This window comes from Debaryomyces hansenii (assembly GCF_000006445.2).
Source record: "Debaryomyces hansenii CBS767 chromosome G complete sequence".
In the NCBI taxonomy this organism is placed as follows: domain Eukaryota; kingdom Fungi; phylum Ascomycota; class Pichiomycetes; order Serinales; family Debaryomycetaceae; genus Debaryomyces; species Debaryomyces hansenii.
Window position 1 is genome coordinate 1293742 of NC_006049.2, and position 19759 is coordinate 1313500.

Below are 19759 nucleotides of genomic sequence, written 5' to 3' on the forward strand. Positions count from 1 at the left end.
AATTTTAAAGGGATAGTATTTCTATAATAAAATTCTTGTTTCTTAATATTCTTAGTAGATACTAAGGTACATTATTATACAGATATTATTATACATTCATCGACCTTAACTTAGCAATTTGAATGCATTCTTTTATGGTGTCAATATTAATGTTTGCACCGCCTCCAACAATACTCACATGCTTCATATGGGAATTATCTTGATCAATTATTATATTGGCTCTCGAGAGACATTCAGACTCCTCCGAATCACCCTCCAAGTCGGCCAATATGACTGACTTGGAGTCAATGTCCATGTCATTAGTCGAATTAGATTCCAATTCGATAATACCAAAACTCGACGAAAGCCCAATTTGTTCATGGTTTAGAGGCAAGTCATACATCAAAGCCTTATTTCCATCAATTAATACATCGCTTGATTTACTTAAATGCCCAAAATTTCCTTTTGACCTAATAGGCACCTTGATATTGTTGAACGAGTCTTGCACGTAAACCTTTGGCAATTTAGTATTCTTCAATGCATTTATCAACGATGTATGGCATACATCAAATAATGGTCCTGATCTTGAGAAAACCTTCAAGTGAGCATATAATACAAATGAACAGCTTTTGATATTACTAAAAACATCGCTGGTTTCATTTGGAGTGGGATATATTATTTCCAAGCTCCCATCGTCATTAGCAATCGCCATTCCCGGCTTCGCTTCCAACGATTTGGTAGATATTATTTTAGAATGCAATATGGTTTCGTATAATTTCTGAGACAAAATCATTTCTTCGTCTGTGGGTGCCCCCGATCTTCCTCTTGATATTTCCACCACTGGGTATACGGACGTGTATGTGGACTCAGAGTCGGTAGATTCAAATATCGAGCTTTTTGGTGTTTCAACAATACCTAGCGTTATTCCGCAAATCACAGTCGTATTACCATTTTTCACTATTGATGATCCTACTGTGAAATTTCCTTCAAGTTCTTGTAGATTTCCTGTGGAAACCTCTAATGGTTTAAACTCATTGAAATTTCTCAAACATGGTCTCAATCCCAAGTTTAAGTGTCTTTGTAACGAAATGTCAGGAGCCAACCTGTCTAGCACACTCGGTGGAAACGATATTTGATGGAATTCGTTTGTCATTCTACGTGGGTCCTTGCAGCCATCAGTCGATTTTTAATATCTACTTAACCATATAAGAGATGCCATCAGAATCCTTAAACTATTACCCGGAATTCATTCAGATTTTTCAGATCGGTCATTACACGTCAATGATATTCTGCGATGGTATTTAGCATCGGTCTTAGGCCACAGACAGACCAGCGTATACCGATGGAGTCCATTGCTATGAGCACATGCACTTTTTTCGGTTATCTCTATTCAATACCTTATTTTATGAGAGCCCTAAACTTCAAACTTTTTATCCGCTTGTAAAACAGCATGCAAAAGTGTCTCGAAGGTATCTTAATCTTGGAACATTTTAGATCTATACAAAGCAACTGGTAATTTACCAGGAAAGCCAATGTAGAAAAATTACTAAATATGTAGGGATGTCAAACTACAATTGCGATACCCATTTTAAAGCAACTAATAAAATATCAAAATAATCAAAAGCATAGACAGAGAAGGAGATAAGATTTTGTTTCAGGCCTAATATTCAGTTCTTGAAGCAGCCGTATGTCCGCAACATTTAGTCGGGATCCTTAGGTCCATCTTGCATCCTCCTCTGCCCAAAAATACCCGCCTATAATCATGCTGGTATTTCATAGCACCAGAGGTGCACATGCCCTTATCAGTTGTTTCGATAAGAACTGAAATCTCATTGGCCAATTCTCATGTGCGTCTTTAGAATTTCTATCTAAATAGATATATTAACTCCAAAATACAATTTATTCTTTCTTCTTTAACCATAGTGTAACTTATAAGATATATATTGACTATATATTTTAGCAATTGAAGTGCTGAACCTTATTCCTGTCTAATCAATTTGCCGACAATCTAACGTTCCTGTTCATATAGAAAAAGTATAAGTTGCTTCTTCATAACCGTTGTGCTAATATATTAGACGCTTTCAGTTAGAGTACGTATACTTACCATCACCCTGAATGTTTTAGAAGTGACATATCTATATTTCACGCCCGATCACTACCAAATGTTTATTTCTACTATATACAACCACCATGGAAGCTTCTTATAAGGGTGCTATCGAATATGACACAAAATCATATGTATGATGATTATGAAGTTATCTTGATTGGCTGTGCGGTACCGGCCTTTAGAAGTTCCCCTCCTTTTCTATTATATTTGACATATTCGTGTTTATTGAACACTATAAGTTAATGACTATTGCTCATATATGTCCAATTGAATAGTGGAATTTGGATAGTAGTAGCTATTAGCTGGAGGCTTCCTATATAATTCATTTGTGGGTTTGATCAAGGCTTAATTGAACTAAATAATAGAATACTAACAAGTTAGCAATGGCTTCATACTTACCGCAAGAAGAGTTTGAAACTAACGTTTATAAATATGACGAGACCCCAGAAAACAAGTCATGGGCTTCGACCTTGCCAACAGCAAAAGGTTTGTACAACCCAGAATACGAGAAAGATGCGTGTGGGGTAGGATTCACCTGTCATATCAAGGGAGAAGCTTCCCACAAAATAGTTTCTGATTGTAGAAATTTGTTATGTAACATGACCCATAGAGGTGGTGAGTTAAATCCTAAGGATGGTGACGGTGCAGGGTTGTTATCTTCTTTGCCACACAAGTTTTTTTTGAGAGAGTTCAAGTATTACTGTAATATTGACTTGCCAAAATTGGGCCAATACGGTACCGGTAATATTTTTTTCAAGAAAGACGACATTGTATTTGAAAAATCCAGAAAAACGTTTGAGAGCATCGCTAACACCTTAGGATTAAAGGTTTTAGGATGGAGAAAAGTTCCTCACGACTCTTCCATTTTAGGGCCAGCTTCGTTGTCGAGAGAACCATTGATTTTGCAACCAGCAATTGTATTGAGCGAGTTATTTGATGGCCAACATAAAGAAATATCGGAAGAAGAATTTGAAAAGAACTATCAAATGGACTTTGAAAAGAAATTATTCATCTTAAGAAAGCAAAGTACCCATACTATTGGATTACACAATTGGTTTTATATTTGTTCCTTGTCGTCAAAAACTATCGTCTATAAAGGTCAGTTAGCTCCAAACCAAGTCTATGCTTATTATCATGATTTGGCGAATGCTGAATACGAGGCCCATTTTGCTTTAGTTCATTCCCGTTTCTCCACCAATACATTTCCATCATGGGACAGAGCGCAACCATTAAGATGGGCTGCACACAATGGGGAAATCAATACCTTAAGAGGTAACAAAAACTGGATGAGGGCCAAGGAAGGTGTTATGGAATCCGAATTATTCGGTGATGAATTAGATAAATTATACCCTATTATTGAAGAGGGGGGTTCGGATTCGGCTGCTTTTGATAATGTTTTGGAACTATTAGTTATTAATGGTGTTTTATCCTTACCAGAGGCAGTGATGATGTTAATTCCAGAGGCTTGGCAAAACGACATCCACATTGATTCGAAGAAAAAGGCATTTTATGAATGGGCTGCATGCCTTATGGAACCTTGGGATGGTCCAGCTTTATTTACATTTGCTGACGGTAGATACTGTGGTGCGAATTTAGATCGTAATGGTTTAAGACCTTGTCGTTATTATGTCACTGACGATGATCGTATGATCTGTGCTTCTGAAGTTGGAGTAATTGAAATTGAACCAGAAAAGATTTTACAAAAGGGTCGGTTGCAGCCAGGTAGAATGTTGTTAGTTGATACAAAAGAAGGCAGGATCGTTGATGATCGTGAATTGAAGAATAAAGTTGCTTCAAGGTTTGACTTTAAGTCATGGGTTTTAGCTAATATGATTAGCATGGATGATTTATTTAGTAAATTAGAATCAAGAAATGTTAATTTAATTGAAAACCCAGAATCTCAAGATATAACAGTTCAAACTGATCCTAGGTTAGTTGCATTCGGTTATTCTCATGAACAAATATCAATGGTTTTAGCACCTATGGCCGAGGCTAAAGAAGCCTTAGGTTCTATGGGTAATGATAATGCATTAGCATGTATTTCGGAACAACCCAAATTATTATATGACTATTTCCGTCAATTATTCGCCCAAGTTACCAATCCACCTATTGATCCAATAAGAGAGGAAATTGTTATGTCTTTAGAATGCTACGTTGGGCCTCAAGGTAACTTATTGGAAATGAAACCAGACCAGTGTAACAGGTTATTATTAAAATCTCCTGTCTTATCGTCTTTAGAGTTGAATGCTATCAAAAATATTGAAAAAGTTTATCCAAAATGGTCCGTTACCAATATTGATATCACATTTGATAAAGCTGAAGGTATTCAAGGTTATATTAATAAAATCGATAATATTTGTCAAGCATCTTCTAAAGCTATTGCTGACGATCATCAAATTATTATTTTGTCTGACAAGCTCACAAGCTTTAATAGAATCCCAATTTCTGCATTAATCGCCACTGGTGCAGTTCATCATCATTTGGTTAGACAAAAGCAACGTTCGAAAGTGGCCATTATAATTGAAACTGCAGAAGCAAGAGAAGTTCATCATGCATGTTGTTTAGTTGGTTATGGTGCTGATGGTATCAATCCATATTTGGCTTTAGAAACTTTGGTTCGTATGAATATAGAAAATTTGTTGAAAGCGTCCTTGACTGACGATCAAATTATTAAGAACTATAAGATAGCAGTTGATTCTGGTATTTTAAAGGTCATGTCAAAGATGGGTATTTCGACTTTAGCTTCGTATAAAGGCGCTCAAATTTTTGAAGCTTTGGGTGTAGATAATTCTGTGATTGACAGATGTTTTGCTGGTACTGCTTCAAGAATTAAAGGTATTACTTTTGAGTATATCGCCCAAGATGCTTTTTCTTTACACGATGTAGGTTACCCATCAAGAGAAACTATAAAGCCTGTTGCATTGCCAGAGACAGGTGAATATCACTGGAGAGATGGGGGTGATTCTCATATTAATGAACCTGCAGCCATAGCCTCTATGCAGGATGCGGTAAAGAATAAGAATGAGATCGCTTATGAAGCATACTCTAAGAAAGAATATGAAGCAATTAAGAAATGTACTTTGAGAGGTTTACTCGATTTTGACTATGAAAACTCTCAGTCGATTCCAATTGATCAAGTTGAACCATGGACCGAAATAGTGCGTCGTTTCTTCACTGGGGCAATGTCTTACGGGTCAATCTCGATGGAAGCTCATTCTACTTTAGCAGTCGCCATGAATAGATTAGGTGGTAAGTCAAATACAGGTGAGGGTGGTGAGGATTCAGCTAGGTCTTTGGTTCATTCGAATGGTGATACCATGAGGTCTTCTATCAAGCAAATTGCATCTGGAAGATTTGGTGTTACTTCTTATTATTTATCTGACGCTGATGAGTTACAGATTAAAATGGCCCAAGGTGCTAAGCCTGGTGAAGGTGGTGAATTACCAGGTCATAAAGTGTCTGAGCAGATTGGTAAAACTAGACATTCTACCCCAGGTGTTGGTTTAATTTCTCCTCCACCACATCATGATATTTACTCCATTGAAGATTTGAAACAATTGTTGTACGATTTAAAATGCTCGAATCCTAGAGCAAGGACTTCTGTTAAATTAGTTTCCGAAGTTGGTGTAGGTATTGTTGCTGCAGGTGTGGCTAAAGCTGGCTCAGAAAATATTTTGATTTCTGGTGGTGATGGTGGGACAGGAGCCGCCAAATTAACTTCAATTAAATATGCTGGTTTACCTTGGGAGTTAGGATTGGCAGAATCCCATCAAACTTTAGTTTTGAATGACATAAGAGGTAGGGTCATTTTGCAGACTGACGGCCAACTTAGAACCGGGCGTGATATCGCAGTCGCTGCTTTATTGGGAGCAGAAGAATGGGGGTTTGCAACTACTCCTTTAATTGCGTTGGGGTGTATCATGATGCGTCGGTGTCTTGCATCGGATACTCTTGTTAGAACTTCTGAAGGTGACAAACCCGTTGCGGAAGTTGCTATTGGAGATTACTTATTGGATGCAGAAGATAAGCCAGTGTTGTGTATGGGCGCTAACCCATCCCAAACTGGTAGAATGAAAGAAATTGCTTACCAAGATTTTGATTCCAAGAAGAGGGTATCATTCAAATGCACCCCAGATCACCACCTTGAGCTAACACTTACAGATTCTACGCCTTCTTTGTCTGGTAAGAGTGTTACGTGGTTTAGTCGCTGCACCGGTGCACATCTTAGCGAGGAAGTATCTGAGGTTTATTTAGATAATATGGTAAGCATCTTTTACAATGACCTAGTTGATTCAACAGATTCAGCAGTTGATAAAGATTCAATTCATGAAGCTGTTGATCTTGCTTTAGAAGATCATTATCACCGTGGTAACAGTGATCAATACTCAATTCATCTTAATGAGTACATCAGCAGAATCGCTGACAAGGAGCTTCAGAATGAACCAGAATTTATCAGAGAATGTATCCATGATGCTGCCAATCGTTTTGTTATCACCAGCTCGGGTAACAGGAATATTAAATCAGAATCATTTGATGATAAACTCCTGCTTTCTAGGTCTAGATCATCAACAGCTGATTCAGATTCTGACTATGTTATTACGGATGCCTCGGTTCACTCCCATTCAAACAATTCGTCAGTGTATCTTGCATCTCCTGATAGCATGATTCCTGACGGCGCGGCAAATCGATTTGAAAATATTGCTAGCAAGTTAAAAGAACCTGTTTGCAACTGTGGTGGTATCCGTAAAATTTTCCGTTCGTTTGGAACCACAGAAGATGCCGAATTGGCATATTCCCTTTTGCTTAGCGAACATTATTATAGGCTTGACCCAAGATTTGTTACAGATGGCTACACTTTCCAAGCTAGTGTTGAACAGTATGAAAATATGTGCTCTCAGGAAGTTCAGAATATGCACTTGAAATTGTATCGTTCCCCACTAAAATTTGTTGAAAGAGAACATAATTCAGCTGAACTCCCTGTTGATCCTTACTTCTTAGGTTTATGGTTAGGCGATGGTGACTCCTCTGGTACAACAATCATGACTACTGATCGTGAGATAGTTGTCTGGTTGAATTCATATGTAGAACGTCTTAATCAAAATAAACCAGAAGGCTGTTTCCCCTTGAAGTTAACGGAACAACTTATTTACGGAGCTGGGCATACAAGTAAGAGCGGACACACGACGAAAGTCGATGTTCGTAATTACAAGATCAGCTCTGGTGACGCGTTTGTACGTTCGGGCACTTATTGGAATCCGATATTTGATGGTCTAAAAAAATTAGGTTTACTTAACAACAAATCAGCCGGTATTCCACAGGAATACATGAATAGTGATGAACAAAACCGTTTATCTGTTATTGCAGGTTTGATGGATAGTGATGGTTGTTATGTAAAATCACACAATACCTACCGATTCACTCAATTAACAGAAGATCATAAGAAGATCGTTTATGATTTGAAAGAATTAGCGCTTTCTTGTGGAATCAATACTACGGGAGTTGAGCTGAGTGTAAAGCCGTTGGGTTTTAACAAACATAAGCATTCTACAGAATACGTTGTTTATTTAGGAAATGGTTCTCAGAAATTTCAAGAATTGCTTTTGCTTCCTAGAAAGAAGATGGAGATAAGTAAAAAGCACGTATCACTTGATGCACGGCCATTCACTGTTTCTGATGTTGAAGACGGCGAGTTCAGAGCTATCGAAGTAAGTGGGGGTGTATTCCAACTTGCAAATCGCCTAGTGGTTGCTAATTGTCACCTAAACACATGCCCTGTAGGAATTGCAACCCAAGACCCTGAATTGAGAAAAAAGTTTACTGGTACACCCGAGCATGTTATTAATTTTTTCTATTATTTGGCTAATGAATTGAGGGGTATTATGGCTAACCTAGGATTTAGAACGGTTAATGAGATGATCGGAAGAACGGAGAAATTGAAAGTCAGAGAAGATTTAAGAAATACCAAGAATGCTAATATGGATTTGTCCCCAATCTTGACGCCTGCTCACACCATTCGACCAGGTGTCGCGACACACTGCGTCAAAAAACAAGATCATAGATTACATGTTAGAATTGATAACAAGTTAATTGATGAATCTGAAATAACTTTAGCAAAGGGTTTACCCGTTACCATCGACTGTGATGTTGTTAATACTGATCGTTCTTTGGGTACGACTTTATCGTATAGGGTTTCAAAGACCTTTGGCGAACAAGGCTTACCACATGATACAATCCATGTTAATGTAAATGGTTCTGCTGGCCAATCCTTTGGTGCATTTTTAGCACCCGGAATTACATTGGAATTAGAAGGTGATGCCAATGATTACGTAGGTAAAGGTTTGTCTGGTGGTAGAATTATTGTCTACCCACCAAAGGAATCCAAGTTCAATGCTGAAGACCAAATTATTGCTGGGAATACAGCATTTTTCGGTGCTACTTCAGGTGCTGCGTTTATACGAGGGATTGCCGCAGAAAGATTCGCAGTTAGAAATTCTGGTGCGAACATTGTTGTTGAAGGTACGGGCGATCATGGATGTGAATATATGTCTGGTGGTAGAGTTGTTGTTTTAGGGTCTACAGGTCGTAATTTTGCAGCCGGTATGTGTGGTGGTATCGCGTATGTTTTAGATATGGCACAGGATTTTGGTGATAAAGTTAATAGTCAAAATGTTGAACTCTCACAAATTACAGAAGCATCTGAAATTGCATTTGTAAGAGGTTTGATTGAAGACCATCGTCATTATACTTCATCTGCAGTTGCTGAAAATATTTTGAACAATTTTAACAGAATTTTACCAAGATTTGTTAAGGTTTTGCCTTATGATTATAAGAAGGTGTTAGAAAATGAAAAGAAAAAGCAAGAGGAAGCTAAAAAGAATGAACTTAATACTTTCATCAAGTCAATTAAGGAAGACCCTGAAAGTGATGCAACTAACGGCGAAGCTGCTAAAATTAGGAAAGGACATATTCACCGTCCAAGTCTGGCTACGGTATCTGCTAAGGATTGTAGCCACGAACCAAACGTTTTGGATTTGGAAGATACTATTTTTGACACCGAAGTTGAAAAGAAGTCAGTTGCTAAATTGGATAAATTGAAGGGGTTTATGAAGTACAAACGCCGTAATGAGAAGTATAGAGATGCCAAGAAGAGAACTAATGATTGGAATGAAATGACTTCGAGACTAACGAAGGATGAATTGAAATATGAAACTGCTAGATGTATGGATTGTGGTGTTCCATTCTGTACGTCGGATACAGGTTGTCCAATTTCAAACGTTATCCCAAAATGGAATGAATTAGTTTTCCAGGATAGATGGTATGATGCATTGCAGAGATTATTAATGACCAACAACTTCCCAGAATTTACTGGCAGAATTTGTCCAGCCCCATGTAACGGTGCTTGTGTCTTAGGTATTAACAGCGATCCTGTCAATATTAAATCGGTCGAATGTGCCATTATCGACCATGGTTTTGAACAAGGTTGGATTAAACCAGAACCACCTCAACATAGAACTGGTAAATCTATTGCAGTTATTGGTTCTGGCCCAGCCGGTTTAGCTACAGCTGATCAATTAAATAAGGCTGGACATTCCGTGAAGGTATATGAAAGAAGCGACAGACCAGGTGGTTTATTAATGTATGGTATTCCAAACATGAAATTAGATAAAAGAATTGTCAAGCGTAGAACTGATTTGATGACTGCGGAAGGAGTTGAATTTATCTGTTCAACAACCATTGGTGAAGATATTTCCATCGAAGAAATCAGATCTTCTAATGATGCAGTCGTCTTTGCGGTTGGTTCAACCATTCCCAGAGATCTTAGAATCAAGGGTCGTGAATTGAATAATATCAATTTTGCAATGCAGCTTTTACATAAAAATACTAAAGCATTGCTAGACAATGATTTAGAGGAAATCAAAAAGACATTAGAAGGTAAACATGTCATTGTCATTGGTGGTGGTGACACTGGTAATGATTGTTTAGGTACATCAACGAGGCATGGAGCCAAATCAGTCACCAACTTTGAATTATTACCTAACCCGCCAACTTCAAGACCAAAAGATAACCCATGGCCTCAGTGGCCAAGAGTTTTTAGGGTTGATTATGGTCACACTGAAGTCACTGAGCATTATGGTAAAGACCCAAGAGAATATTCCATTTTATCTAAGGAATTTGTGGACGACGGCGAAGGCAATGTGAAAGGTATCAAGACCATTAGGGTTGAATGGAAACGCTCGGATAGTGGGGCATGGCAAATGGCTGAGGTTCCAGGAAGTGAAGAATTTTTCTCTGCCGATGTTGTCTTGTTGTCGATGGGGTTTGTTGGACCCGATGCTGATAATTTAGAAGTCACGAAGACTAAGAGAGGTACAATTTCAACTGTGGAACCAAATGGTTACAAGGTAAGTAACGAGGATAACTTATTTACTGCAGGTGACTGTAGAAGAGGTCAATCGTTAGTTGTTTGGGGTATCCAAGAAGGAAGGCAATGTGCCAGAGAGGTTGATAACTATCTCATGGGCTCTTCAAGATTACCAGGTAACGGATCAATCGAGCAACGTAATTTCAAGTTGTTAGAAGAATTAGCTGAAAAAGTTTAAAAACATAAGAGACATTGAATGTATATAAATTGTTTAATAAATTTGTTTTATACTTGCACCGTAGATTGAAATGTTATAGTTACCGTTATATCAAATGCATGTATATATAGATGTTTGGGAATCTGCAAACTCTAGTGTCTTTGTCACAATATGATGAATTATGAATTACTACGAAACAAAAGAACGGTGATCAGTGCTTAACTGCAATACAAGTTCTTAATATATAGCACGTATTGAATATGATAAGGAGCAATCCGCAGAAGGTACGAATTCGACAACTTTCTTCAAATTAGCTTATCGGTAAACACAATTTCGTGCGCCACCGTGAATTTCTTAGATCAACCGTTTTCGCTTGAGACAACGAGGATGGAAAAAGCATCCATATTACGGCTAAATCAATGCAACAAGGGGTACCACCCGAGAAGTTATGAGTGCATCGCACTTGACCCGCTTCTATCTGAAGCATGCAAGGCTACATCAGAAAATGTCTGTCCAATGAATGCGACTCTGGCCTGTAAGCCATTACCGTAAGTCTACTTTCGGATATTGCACCCGAGTAACATCTGGTCACAGGTCCTTCAGCGTTTTGCTTGATGTTCTCGAAGAAAGTTTAAACACAAAAAAAAGACTTGAATACATGAACGTTGACATACATGCGAAGTCCATATGGCTTTCGTTTACGAACCATAGTGTACTCCTTATTTCTCGTACATTCCTAAATCCGCCCAATGAGGCTTATAATTCACCCGCACCTTTCAACTCGAAAAACTACAATAGTCCGTTCCTCGAACTTTTTGCTATGCCCATTACCCTTGAGCCTACTATTAATTAAAATCCGTAACAATTCCGTGCACAATAAGTAACTAATTTTGTAATTCGTCCTCATACGAATGCTCAATGGTAACAATAGCCCTTTTGCTACGCCACATTGTTTTCTCTTCGAAAAGGTCCCTCAATTTATCTCAACCGTACGATTAACTGTATTATCATGCCTCAAATTGTCCACAGCCAATTATTAGCCCTGAAAGGCCTTGTGCTACTTTTGTTATTTTAGTATGTCCTAGTGGATCGGATTCGATTGTTGTGCGACCCGGAACAATAGAATATTTTTAGAATTTCGAACCTACTATTTATTAATTGCTGAATCAGGCAATTTATGAAAGCTCGGAATGCCCATCAAATGTACACACTTGAATTATCTAATTGGGAATGTTGATATCGTTTACAGCTTGCCGTTTAGATTTACATACCGAGTTAGGATTCTAGTAAATATAGGTGCTTCCGGTGTAGCATAAACAAATAAAATGCAATTTATGTAGCATGCTGACATGTTTCATATGCCACGAGGGATATCATAGCGTAAGGAGTTAATTTATGGTGGAGGGGTTATTATTGACTATAATTTGGAAATAGCCAGCATCCCCGGTAACACCCTCGTAATTGAATAATGGCTTGGTTTAAGGACCCGGAATAAGCGAAGTGAGTTTTTCATATTCTCAAGTGAAGCCGATTTAAGGCGGATTTCCAAACCAAATAAATAGAGTACATATCCCTTTAAAATCCAGAGGACATAAATTTCTTAATTTATACTGTTCTTCTACTAGTATTATAGAATAATAATGCAAATCAAAAAATTATTTGCCATTTCTGCTTTAAGTGGACTTGCACTCGGTGCTAATAGTAAGTACTTCTTGAATAATGGAACCAGAGAAAATGGGTATTTGGTGGATTGGGCCGAGGTACTACGATACTAAGGAATAAAAAGCCAGATAAAGTATCCGTAAGATTGGAAATTTGGGCATTAGAGGTTTAAGCCAAAAATTTGTTATGCGATGAGTTATGTGAAAAATGCGTAGCAAATGAAGCGAATTTTGAGCGGATTTCAAGTGCCATCAAAAGTGATGTAACTAGCATTGATTCCTTTAAGACGCCCATGAACATTGTATTCAGTGAACGGGATAAACCACAATAATCGCCTCTTTTTCGACTTGAAAAGCTTTAGGCTTTGAGTTCCGACAAATAAAACCGATTTGATTTGTACACTACTAACATTATTTAGACTCTACCTTAACCACCGCTACTCCAAGCGTCAGTAAGGCATGTTCTTTCAAGGACTTCACCGCCACCAAGTCTGAAGATATTGCATCTATCGCTGCTTGTTCTACTGCCGTTGGTGACATCACTATTAAGGGTGATTCTTTTGGTTCCATTGAATTGAATGGTGTTGAAGAGCTCTACGGTAATCTTCACGTCAACAATGCTACTGAAGCCACCTCATTAAATGCAGCAACCTTACAATTAGTTTCGGGTAAACTTAATTTAGACGGTAACACCATTTTAGCTACTGTCAACCTTGCTCAATTAACCACAGTCGGTACCCTTAACTATAACGCTTTACCAGCTTTAGAACAGACTGGTTTAACTTCCGGTATTACTTCTGCTGATGAAGTTATCATTTCTGACACTGGTTTAACCTCCTTAGATGGTATCAATGTCTTCAAGTTGAAGGTTTTCAACGTCAACAACAACGCTGATATCTCATCTATCGACTCTGGTTTACAAAAGGTCACTGATGAATTATCTATTTCCTATAATGCTGAGAAGGTCGATGTTTCTTTAGATCAATTAGAAGAAGCTAACGACGTCTACTTACAATCTATTAACTCTTTGAGTGTTGCTAACTTGACTAAGATTTCTAACTCGTTATCTTTAGATTCTAACGCTTTAGACACTATTGAATTTAAGCAATTGAAGTCTATTGGCGATTCTTTATCCATCACTAAGAACAGTGAATTAGAAGAATTAGATTTCCCTAAGTTAGAAAAGATTGGTGGTGCTTTAAATATTAACAGCAATGACAACTTGAACACCCTTGAGGGTTTCCCTAAGTTAGAGTCCGTTAGTGGTACTGTCAACATGAGCGGTACTTTCGACAACGGTACTTTCGACTCCTTGAAGAAGGTTTCCGGTGCTTTCTACTTTGAATCTGATGGTGACATTTCCTGTAAGGAATTTAAGGATGTTAAGGTCAGTGGTAAGGAAAGTACTTCATGTGCTACTAAGTCTTCTTCTTCCAAGAAGTCTTCTTCTTCCACTTCTAGATCTTCTTCTACTTCAGGCTCGAGCTCCAATTCTAATTCCGATTCCAACTCTGGTTCTAGCTCTAGCTCTTCGTCTGATTCTTCTTCCTCTTCCAACTCTGGTGCTGCCAGCGTTGCTGCTAAGATGGTCACAACTTTAGCTGGTGTTGCTTTAGTCGGTTTAACCGTTTTCTAATCAATTTAGATCAATGTTTAATGCTGACTACAGTCTGGCTTAAAGTTTAAAACAGATTTTCAATTAATTTCTAAATCTTAATAATTCATTTTTATCAATTCTTTTGCGCTAGTTATTATTTTTCGTGCCTACATAGTTCTCTTTAAACATTTACATAGTAAAATATTTAATTTTGTCATTTTAAAACGTTGAAGTGTATTTGTCTGTTTTTGTGTTATTTTTTTTATCGTGACTAGATTACCGGATAATAAATAAAAAACTACAAACTAGGTTTTATATATTTGATTATCGACAACTAAATATGAAATTATCAAGTATATTATACGTATCCGTACTAGCCCATTTAGTTATGAGTAAGAATGTTATTGATTTAGATCTGTTCAAAGAATCTTTACATGAGGAGGACCATGATAAAAGGGATGGGAAAAATGTTATCGACTTGGAGCAATTTGAAGCAAGCACACAACAAGAGCAAAATGAGAAACGAGAAGCTAAAAACGTTTATAACTTGCAATCTTTGAAAGAAGACCATATTGGTGAGAATGAGAAAAGAGAAGCTAAAAACGTTTATAACTTGCAATCTTTGAAAGAAGGGCTTGATGATGAGAATGATAAGAGAGAAGGTAATGTTAATAAGCCGGAAGTTCTGGAGGAAGGATCCAATAAAGGTGACAAAAGGTCAATGCAAAATGTAATTGATATTCAAGAACAAGATACACATCAAAATTTGCTTCAATCTATTTTACCCCAATTGCAATCTATAACGATATTCACTGGATATATAAGGGATGATCCAGAATTAGCAATGAAGACTGCAGATTCTAAGCAGTCCATGATTATAATTGCGCCTTCTGACGATTCAATCAGTAGTAAATTGAACAATTTGAAACCTTGGGAATTTCCAAATGAGTTGACAGGGAATTCCGATGATGATAGGATAGTGAGTGAAAATTTGAAGAATTTTTTGAATGGCCATGTCATTGTTGATTTCAAAGATAAGTTTGTTACTAGCAATGATGAAATTATTGCAAATTTAGTCAACGGTAAACAGGTAAAAATTAAACAGGAAGGATCTGACAAGTTTAAAATTTCGACAGGAGATAAATGGATCAAGGTTGAGACTGTCAAACAAGTTGATAATGGGTATATTTTTGTAATTAATGATGTTTTAGTGAAACCATAAATATATATATATGCTTTTAGTTCTTTAGGTTTGGATATACGTGATAGCTTTTATTATAAGAAATGTATTTCTAATTGTATACTAAGTCAGGATTTTGCATTGCAGTAAAGCAGCTACATAATTATCATAAAACTTTTTTATAAAACATACGTTCTACGGAATCTAATTATTCAAGAGACTAACACCGGTTTCCTCTCTATGCTCGTTACCGATATTGTATTCAGCCTTCCATTTAACTCTTAATTGTTTATTCATGTTGTTTTCAATCGAGAATTCTTGTGTTACGCTCTGCTTGTTATTCCCATGAATGACGTCGCTTGACTGGGGCTTCAAGTTTAATTTACAACTCTTTGGAACAGCGAGCATAAACTTGAAATTAGTTAAAGCAGTGGATTGTAAGTTACTGAACAATAATTTTCCTGATAAGTTGGTACTTGTTGAAGAATTAAATATACCAGTTTCAATCTTTAATGCCGACGACTGGTTGATTAAATTAGTAGACTGGAAGTTGGTTTGGTTCTGAACGTGGCTTGGTGTAGATGATGGAAAGTTTAATCCAAAAGGATCTAACTGATTGTTCGTTGAGGTTGTCGTATTTGATTGAAGTTGAGGTGAAGGAGAATTTAATCCTGACAAAATATCGAAATTACTCAGATTACCGCTGGTTGGTAATGGTTGTTGAATAGAAGTCTGTGGATTACCACCAAGAGCAATTGAACCACCAGCTCCAAATAAGTTCACATTAGTATTGTTATCTGTATTGGTAAATTGCAAATTTGATAAATCGCTTAATAAATCATTATAACCTTGATCATCACGACCGGATTTATCATTGCTTATTGGAGCATCATCATCAAAATCAATTAAGTTTAAGGTATCATTATTACTGCTACCACTTTGAACTTGAATTTTAGATGCTTCGTTGATGTCACCACTTTTTAATAATTGGAACTTCTGAACCAACTGATTAACATCATCATTTAATGCCAACAATTCGTTAACCTTGTTATCGTCATCGTGCTCTTCAACGATTTTTGTTATAATAGGTTGAGAGCTTTTGACTGAAGAATATAATTCAATTACAGCTTCATTTGAATCATCTATCTTAGCGCCAGAAGCTTCGATATTATGTAACATTTCACCTAAAATTTCGACTTTTCTTTTTAATCTAGCGATATCATCGGTGACTTGTTTTTTGTTTTCTTCAATGTTATCATCCTTAAATCCAGCCATGATTTTCATTAATTTGTTGGCTTCTTGTAAATCTTGAGGTCTGCCTCTTCTAATTAACTCTTGCAATTTGGCACTATGGACGATAGATTCTTCTTTTTGTAATTCTTCTAAAGATTTTAAATTATCAGAAGGATTTAATACTGCCGCATCTTCTACTTTGACTTCAGGGAAGATATAGCCCTTGTTTGACAACAATCTATGCATATCTCTAATATACCCGAAGTCTTCCTTGTACTTAGACGTTTTACATATCGTCTGATACCATTCTTCAAGCTGCGATAAAATCAAGCGGTGCACTCTGGTATAACGTAAAGGTGGTCTTTCAGGAAACCTTTTGACCAATTCATTTAAAAATTCTTTACGGGAAATCTGTAATTGGAAGGGATACCCGCAATTTTTCACTAAATTATCTAATAATGAAATGGCTAACTCAGAAGTTTGGGAGTCTCTTTGACTGATAAGTTTCGCCACTGCTATGGCTGCTTCACGAGGGGTAGATCCTTGTTTAGCGTTCACGTAATCACAAATCTCCAAATTCAATGCTAAGTTTGGCTCATTAAGAGATGGCCTGCAAGCACGATCTATCGCTTTGTTAGTATTCAATTGATGTCATAATTTTGCCGTAGGCACAGATGTTTCGAAATTATCACTTCCGTATACGGTTTGATAAGATAATGGAGCAAGGGGTGATTATATATATACATACAAATTCTTCGTAATAATTTTGGGCTAATCTTTGAAAGGGAGTAAGACCCAGAAGAAGAACTCGATGACATTATGTAGATTGTCCAATGGTTATCAATTATTCTTTTAAAATATTGGTCTATAAAGAATCCTTGAGAATGTTAATTTTGAGTCGAAGGTCGAGTGAATGAGGCGGAAAAATGAAATATATGATTTCACCTTATATCAGTATACAACAAAAAAATGAAATGGCTGATCAAGATGAAGACCCATTAGTACTCAAGAACTTGGCCGTTAATTTTGATTATTTGATGTATAAGATTAATGATCATATATCTAATTTGTCGGAGAAAACATTTGATGCAGTTAATGCTAAACAAGATTTTGTTAATGGAGAATACCTACAAAAACAACTAGATCTAGAGAAGGAAATCAATGAAATTGATCTTATATTAAGCAAGTGTAATGAATTAGAACTAGATTTCATGAAATTAGATCAATTATATCTGTTTGTTGAAGACTTCAAATCAAGATTAAACTCACTTGAGGACGGATTCAAAGAAATAAGTAAATAGCAGGCTATTATTTATATTACAGAAATACATACATAAATATAGAAGTTTCTATAGGGTTCGCCTATATGGTTTTCGTAGCAGTGACGCTGGATAAATTGTTAAGAGACGTAAAAATGTCTTATACATTCCTTTGTGCTTGCATTGTTCACACAAGTTCATGTGTATCATCTTGGATTCTCTTGCCAGCATTCGGATTATTTTCACGTAACCCATTACCAGCATCATAATTATTCCCACGTAGCTCTTTCAGCTTAGCGGGATTCGTTGCAGTTACTGGCACAGGTGCATGTTTGGAATATTTCTTCACCAAATATTTCTCTAAATTGATAAAATTTCTAGAATTACATTTGTACATGATATTGATGAAATCACCAACAATTGGAATTAATCCAATACCAAAATCAAACGCAACGTTTGCCATCATTTTCAGGCGTACCGATGGAGGTAATCCTCCCTCAATATCTGATGCTTTCGATACTAATCTATAGGCAAACCAAGCAGCAATAATATCACCTATCCATGGAATTAATCCAATTATTCCAGCCCATCCGAGTCTAAATCCACAGAAGCTTAGTTGCAAGTCTAATCTATATGCATTTTTTTTAATAGATTCCAAGATTAGCAAATCGTGCTTTGGGATGAATTCAGGCAACCTTCTCTTTCTTTTAGCACCCTTACGTTGGTAAAAATGTAAATCATCCTCTGGAATCTCTTCAAAATACGGGTCTTCTTCTGGTCCCCCTACATTCACAATATGATCAAGTTCGGTCTATGTTTGTTAGTGCCATCCAGAGACAATTGACGCTTGAAAATACATACTTTTTTCAAAAAATATTGATAAACCAAGTTAGACATTTTGATAATTAATCACGTAACAACAATTTAATAATATATACAACGAATAGTCTATTTTAGTGGCTTTTATAAAGTTTATTTGTTTAATAAATGATTTATAGCCGTCCATAAAAAAAACTGGAAACTTGCTGCAATTCAAATTTTGGAATGATCTTCTAGCCGCGCCTACTTATTGATATGATTATCATTAATAGCTATTGTTATCGTCTACATACTCAATAAATCATAACTACATTATTTATATGTATATATATAAAGTAAATAAAATACACATACAATGCATTAAATTAGACCTTCTTTTTCTTTTTTAATTCTTCGAAGTACTTTTTCCTTAAATTTCTCAAGTCTGGAGGTTGTTCAATTCCCATTTTATGTCTAAACTCGTTTATATCTTCCTCTAAAATATTTTCCCAGTACACATTAATCAAAGGTTTTGAATTAAGACCACTCTTGAATCCCCAAGGATAATAAATATTATACAAGCGTTCTTTTTGACTAGGTTTTAATCTCAAAGGAGCAAACAAAGCCCCTAATCCAGACATAGGGATTCCAATATTCATAAATTCTAATATTTTAACTGCAATCTCCCCTTCTATTATTATCGGTAATCCTGTTATAGAATGGTAAAAATCATGACATTCTCTGTATCTTTGATAAATGTATGCTAATTCTTCGTCATCGATATATTTTACAGGAACTCTTGTATCAGGACTAACACCTTCCCTATCCAACCAATTGACATACGTCTTACCAATTGTATTATCTGGTAGCTCTCTGAGCTTATCTAGATCTAATGACGTGGATGTGATTCTCGGTCTTTCTCTTAATATTTGTCGGCCAACTGGGTCTGACAACATTTGCGTTTGTAACTTGGTTAAAACGGGTGTTATTGCCGTAGATTCACCTAGAGCGACTATAAATTCATTTCTTTCAGGATGTAAATATGCACCAAGCGAGGAGCCAGCAATCATCAATAATTTTTCGAAGGTAAATAATGGTACATGCCCGGGATAATTCAGTTTACTTCTTGAAAAGTATTTACTTTCCTGAGCTTCTAATGCCTTGTTAAATATGGCATTGGCATCTTTGTAATGTAATTGTCCCTTCTCCATCTTATTTGCTAAACGATTATTTTCGTTCATTATCATTGACCCCACTAGAGTAGCTGTTGCTGTAAGTAAAAATTGTCTTTTTTGGTTTACAATAAGCGATGAAATAGAGCGATGCTCCATCCCTTTACATGCTTGCAATATATGCATATTGCGTC

The 19759-nt window shown here is 36.5% G+C and overlaps 9 protein-coding genes across 9 annotated transcripts; 5 read left to right on the forward strand and 4 right to left on the reverse strand. All coding sequences in view use genetic code 12, as the record gives it.

The window, feature by feature from the left end:
• Positions 1–88: 88 nt before the first annotated feature.
• DEHA2G15620g (DEHA2G15620p) lies at positions 89–1132 on the reverse strand (the record flags this gene model as incomplete). Its single annotated transcript, XM_462222.1, has 1 exon — positions 89–1132. The coding sequence occupies one exon, from the start codon at positions 1130–1132 to the stop codon at positions 89–91; it is 1044 nt and encodes a 347-aa protein (XP_462222.1).
• Positions 1133–2469: 1337 nt separating this feature from the next.
• On the forward strand, positions 2470–10686 carry DEHA2G15642g (DEHA2G15642p; the record flags this gene model as incomplete). The annotated part of the gene is made up of 1 exon (XM_002770602.1): positions 2470–10686. The coding sequence occupies one exon, from the start codon at positions 2470–2472 to the stop codon at positions 10684–10686; it is 8217 nt and encodes a 2738-aa protein (XP_002770648.1).
• A 499-nt stretch (positions 10687–11185) lies between these two features.
• Positions 11186–11518, forward strand: DEHA2G15664g (DEHA2G15664p; the record flags this gene model as incomplete). The annotated part of the gene is made up of 1 exon (XM_462223.1): positions 11186–11518. The coding sequence occupies one exon, from the start codon at positions 11186–11188 to the stop codon at positions 11516–11518; it is 333 nt and encodes a 110-aa protein (XP_462223.1).
• A 787-nt stretch (positions 11519–12305) lies between these two features.
• Positions 12306–13962, forward strand: DEHA2G15686g (DEHA2G15686p; the record flags this gene model as incomplete). Its single annotated transcript, XM_462224.1, has 2 exons — positions 12306–12366; positions 12746–13962. The coding sequence occupies 2 exons, from the start codon at positions 12306–12308 to the stop codon at positions 13960–13962; spliced, it is 1278 nt and encodes a 425-aa protein (XP_462224.1).
• A 301-nt stretch (positions 13963–14263) lies between these two features.
• On the forward strand, positions 14264–15145 carry DEHA2G15708g (DEHA2G15708p; the record flags this gene model as incomplete). The annotated part of the gene is made up of 1 exon (XM_462225.1): positions 14264–15145. The coding sequence occupies one exon, from the start codon at positions 14264–14266 to the stop codon at positions 15143–15145; it is 882 nt and encodes a 293-aa protein (XP_462225.2).
• Positions 15146–15307: 162 nt separating this feature from the next.
• DEHA2G15730g (DEHA2G15730p) lies at positions 15308–17154 on the reverse strand (the record flags this gene model as incomplete). Its single annotated transcript, XM_462226.2, has 2 exons — positions 15308–16965; positions 17085–17154. The coding sequence occupies 2 exons, from the start codon at positions 17152–17154 to the stop codon at positions 15308–15310; spliced, it is 1728 nt and encodes a 575-aa protein (XP_462226.2).
• Positions 17155–17262: 108 nt separating this feature from the next.
• Positions 17263–17637, forward strand: DEHA2G15752g (DEHA2G15752p; the record flags this gene model as incomplete). Its single annotated transcript, XM_462227.1, has 1 exon — positions 17263–17637. One exon carries the CDS (start codon positions 17263–17265, stop codon positions 17635–17637), a length of 375 nt encoding a protein of 124 aa, XP_462227.2.
• Positions 17638–17782: 145 nt separating this feature from the next.
• DEHA2G15774g (DEHA2G15774p) lies at positions 17783–18492 on the reverse strand (the record flags this gene model as incomplete). Its single annotated transcript, XM_462228.1, has 2 exons — positions 17783–18406; positions 18457–18492. 2 exons carry the CDS (start codon positions 18490–18492, stop codon positions 17783–17785), a joined length of 660 nt encoding a protein of 219 aa, XP_462228.2.
• A 287-nt stretch (positions 18493–18779) lies between these two features.
• DEHA2G15796g (DEHA2G15796p) lies at positions 18780–19751 on the reverse strand (the record flags this gene model as incomplete). The annotated part of the gene is made up of 1 exon (XM_462229.1): positions 18780–19751. One exon carries the CDS (start codon positions 19749–19751, stop codon positions 18780–18782), a length of 972 nt encoding a protein of 323 aa, XP_462229.2.
• Between the last annotated feature and the right edge of the window lie 8 nt (positions 19752–19759).